This window comes from Mandrillus leucophaeus, unplaced genomic scaffold (genome assembly GCF_000951045.1).
Source record: "Mandrillus leucophaeus isolate KB7577 unplaced genomic scaffold, Mleu.le_1.0 Scaffold393, whole genome shotgun sequence".
In the NCBI taxonomy this organism is placed as follows: Eukaryota; Metazoa; Chordata; class Mammalia; order Primates; family Cercopithecidae; genus Mandrillus; species Mandrillus leucophaeus.
This window is the reverse complement of record NW_012104176.1, coordinates 2,724,261-2,728,526: the sequence shown is the minus strand read 5'-3', so window position 1 is coordinate 2,728,526 and position 4,266 is coordinate 2,724,261. Positions and strand designations below refer to the sequence as shown.

Below are 4,266 nucleotides of genomic sequence, written 5' to 3'. Positions count from 1 at the left end.
TTTCATTGGCTGCCAATCTCTGTTGCTCCTCCGTGGGCTCCTTAAGCTCATATTTGCGCTCAGGGTGTCTTTTCAACTGAATAAATATGCTCAGAAAGTACATGCAGTTTACAAAAGTGATGAAGCTGGCTGGCCCGTAGAAGGCTCCCAAGGAGGGTTCCCACGCCATCCAGCAACTGGAAAAGAATATGGTAAACCAGATCGATGCTTCATGTTTCAACACGTTATTTAAGAAACTGCAATCACCTATAATGCCTAGAAACTACTTAAAAGAGAAACAACTGGGTCAAATACACAGAGAATATAAAATACTCACTAGGGTGCATTTGGCCGACTGCCATAATTCTTAATGTTCGCTGCTGCGGTTATGCCGCAGACAATGATAGGGATACCACCGCCAATCAGGTAAAATCTGGAAGGAGGAACCACAGAAAAACCACTCATCACTCCGCTTTTTAACATATTATCTATCATAACATCTCAGTACTTCAAAAGTCATTCCCTGAAGATTACCTATTATTTTTATTCCAATAATAAGCTGAGAGTTTCGTTCGGGAGGCTGATTTATTAGCAGTAATGTGTTTTTGTTTTGTTTTTTAGATTTCTTGTTTTAAAGCACAGGTCTAGTGAGTTTCCGAGTAGAGGAACGCTGATCAGCTTCTGCCACCTTGTGGCCACGCAAAGTAACACTCTGTGCCTGCAGGTAGGGTTTCAGCTTTTTGTGTGTGTGTGGGGAGGGAACTGGCTTCTTTTAGATTCAGCCGGTGAATTGAAAAGTGCCATAGTTCATACAAAAAATGTAACGACATATTAATTATTGATTAATGTTCAGCTCAGCCTGCATGTCCCAGGACTGCCCACTGCTGTGTATCTCATCCCCAGTCCACTGAGATTGAGGTAAGGAGGGTATCTGCATCCCAGCCGCTTCACTAGTGCAGAGGCCCTACCTGACCCCTTTTCCACAGAGCAGCAGGGGACAGCAAGGGAAATGATGGTGCAATAAAAGCTGATTGAAACAGAGCAGTGACTGGTCCTACAAAGAAATATTTTGTGGTCATCTCTGAGCTCTTTGATCTCTCTGAAAAAGAAATTTCCATCCAGGATGGATACTCCTGGGTGAGTCAATCTTAATTTTGCATTTGCTCCTTCCTGAGACATAGCCCCAAATCTTGCATTGGGTGGATAAAGGCAGTATCTGTGATACATTTGTCCATATATTGTTCCTTCGTCGTACCTAGTTACTAAAATCCTTTAACATGATGTTAGTACTGCTGAAAAGAAAACTAATTACCCTATAAAACTGTAACTCTGCCTTCCATTCCACAGATTAGAGAGATGCCAATAATATGTGACCTTCCCCTTCTTCCTGCTATACTAATTCACATCTGCTTCTTACCTGAAAAGAAAGCATTATTTCCAAAATTAATCTTGGGCCCTATCACCCTGTGACTCTTCTTTCAACGTCACCAAACCCCTGGTCTTCTTGTTATCAAATAACCCTATTTTGCATCTTTAAAATCTTCTGTACTGCTTATTTTCAGCCTATATATATATTTCTTTCAAGTTTCCAGCCTATATATTTCCAGCCTATATATATATATATAGAGCCTATATTTCCAGCCTATATACACACACACACATATATATATTCAAGTTTCCCCACCTTCTAAAACTTTCCTTGAACTACCATTTATTTTCTCTCTTCCTTCTGCAAACACTAGTACCACGACTTCCTTGCCTTTATCACCTTATTGTTGGCTGTACCCACTCACTACCATGATGCTAAAAATGTCCTTTGTGGGGTCAGATGAGTCTCATGGGCAAATCCCATGTCCCACCCTCCAGACGGCAGTGTTGCCCAGGCTTCCTTAAGCTAAACGAGATGGGGAAAGCAGGGTTAGAGGGCAGAGCTTGAGCAGTCTAATGCAAAGAGGATACTTGTGTGTCATTTGGGGAATGCAGAGAGTTTGAAGCCCAAGCTGCCTTTTCCTTTACTCTTGTATCTTTGTTCTCAGAACCTTACAGGAAGGAACAGCTCCTTAAGGTTCCCAAGTTTCAGATTCCCAAGTGTCTGAGCCAAACACCATCATCTCTCATTTCTCTTAATAGAAGTGAGGGAGGTGTCAAATCTCATCCTACAATTTAACTCTGGGGCCACTGAGCACCCCTGCTGCTCCTTGTCGAACACGGAACCACTGTCCCCCAAATCCTCCATGGCCTCGGGTGTTCTCTTTCTGTAGCCAAAAATCCAGTGATTTTTTTCCACAACCCATCTATTAAACACTAGTATGGTCCAAGTATCAATCTTTTCTTAACTTCCCCCTGGGAGATCCTATTCATTATCATGGCTTCAATGATAATGAATAACGTAAGGAAATGTCTCCTGCTCCTCCTACATAATCTCTAGCTTGTCCTCTCTGCTGAGCCCTGGACTTCTAAAAATGTAAACATTCCACAAGAAAGTATTGATGAGCCTACCACCCCGTTTCCCCTCTCCACGTCTCCTCCACCCACCTGCCCTTTCTGCTTTTCCTATCTTATTTCTCAGTTGATGGAAACACCCTCTGTCAAGGCATGCTAGCTAGCTAGAATAGAGAATTCGTAGTCTTCTTCAAATTTCTCTCCCTCACACATGTCTTAAATCCAGCTGGACATCAGTCCTAGAGAAACTGCTTCAAGCCTCTCAAACCTGGGTCCTCCTCTCTGTTCTCCACGACACTGTTCTGGTCTTCATGGGGGCTACCCTAATAACCTCAGCAGAATTCCTTATTCTTGGGGATTCTGATTTGTACTCCATACTAGAGCGATAGCTACCTTCTAAAATGACACTGTGTCAGGCCACTCCCTTAGTTAAAAGTCTTCAGTGGCTGCCCACATTTTAAATAGGACCCACAGAGGACTCAAAGCCAGCTTCCATCCTGAATTCCTGCTACTTGACACCAAACACCTGAGGTTCCAGCCAAACTGCACTCCTCAAGGTTTCCTCAGCTCACTCTTCACTTTTACACTTTGCCCTGATCACAGTAAGGTTCATGCCAGTGGCCCAGCATTTCCTAATAACCTCCCACCCCCAAAATTAATGGCTTCTTGCTTTACATTTTCAAATAACTTATCTCCACTATGCTTCTCACACAGCACAGTCAGTGCTCACGCCTATCTCCTCCTGCAGACTATAAACTCCCAAAGGGCAAGGGGGTCTTCTCTAAATCCCTGGCCCAGGGCCAGTGACATATCAGGCATTCAACAGGCTTGGTCATCACTGATAGATTTTACTCATCCAGCATGATCATTCACCATTTTTCATATTACAATGGATAGGAAAGACATATTACAAGTCTTTTTGTCCTTTGCACAGAATAATTAAATTGATACATACTTGAGATTATGACCTCAAGGAAATAAAAACAGCTGACAGTTTCATAGGGCCTATGACATGGCCGATCCCATCGTAAGTGCTTTGCCCATTTACTCATTTATTCCTCACAACTCGAGGATGGGAGAATCAGCCCCACTTCTGAGATGATCTTGGAAGGCTCAGAGAGGGTACAGAAGTTGACTGAGGACTCGCCGCTGGAAGGATGCCTAAGCCATTTTCAAAGCCAAAGTCATTTTCAAAACCAGGCAGGTCCTGCGTACAAGTCCGTTCTTTTACTTCCCAAAATTCACTCAGCAATTTTGTTATAATTTACGATTATGCTTCAATGAAAGCAGAGAAAACACTTAATTGACCCTTAAGATAATACAACAAAGATAGGAGATACCTGAGCATTGGTCTTGGTGGGGGTGGTGGTTCATCAGGATCCTGGCATCTTTTAGCTTTTTTAGTGACTTGTTTGTAGATATTTCGAGCTGTCACTCCTACCCATAGTACTGTGGCAAGGGTGGAATAGTGAAGAATTATCCCAACCTACAAGGAAGATCAAAGAATGAATAAACTAAGAAAAAAAATGTTCCTACTACAGCTTATCTCAAAATTGGTAAGTAACTTTCAGAAGTCTGTTTCGAAAGCAGCAGGAAGGCCTATCTTAATAATCAACTCTGTTGCCTGCTAAGGCAACACCGCGTTCTAACAGACACATGACAGGGAATCACGTTCCTCAAATACACAAACCGACAATTGGCTCTAGGAAGCCCACAAGCTACCATTTATACCCAAGATGACCCTTAATATAGGACGGAACTGGCTCCTGGACATTAAACCAAAGGTGTGTTTTTCATACATGTGACATTATACATTAGCGTTCATTTTCTTTCTTTTTTTTTTTT

General features: G+C 42.4%; 1 protein-coding gene across 1 annotated transcript in view; it reads right to left on the bottom strand.

Moving 5' to 3' along the window:
• The window catches only part of ADGRA3 (adhesion G protein-coupled receptor A3), a 176,486-nt gene that overhangs the window by 2,752 nt on the left and 169,468 nt on the right, over window positions 1-4,266 (bottom strand). Inside the window, exons 15-16 of the mRNA XM_011991308.1 lie at window positions 3,762-3,907; window positions 317-412 (exon numbers count right to left, since the gene is read on the bottom strand). Of these exons, the coding sequence (XP_011846698.1) occupies window positions 317-412; window positions 3,762-3,907 (242 nt within the window). The remainder of the gene's footprint in view (window positions 1-316; window positions 413-3,761; window positions 3,908-4,266) is intronic.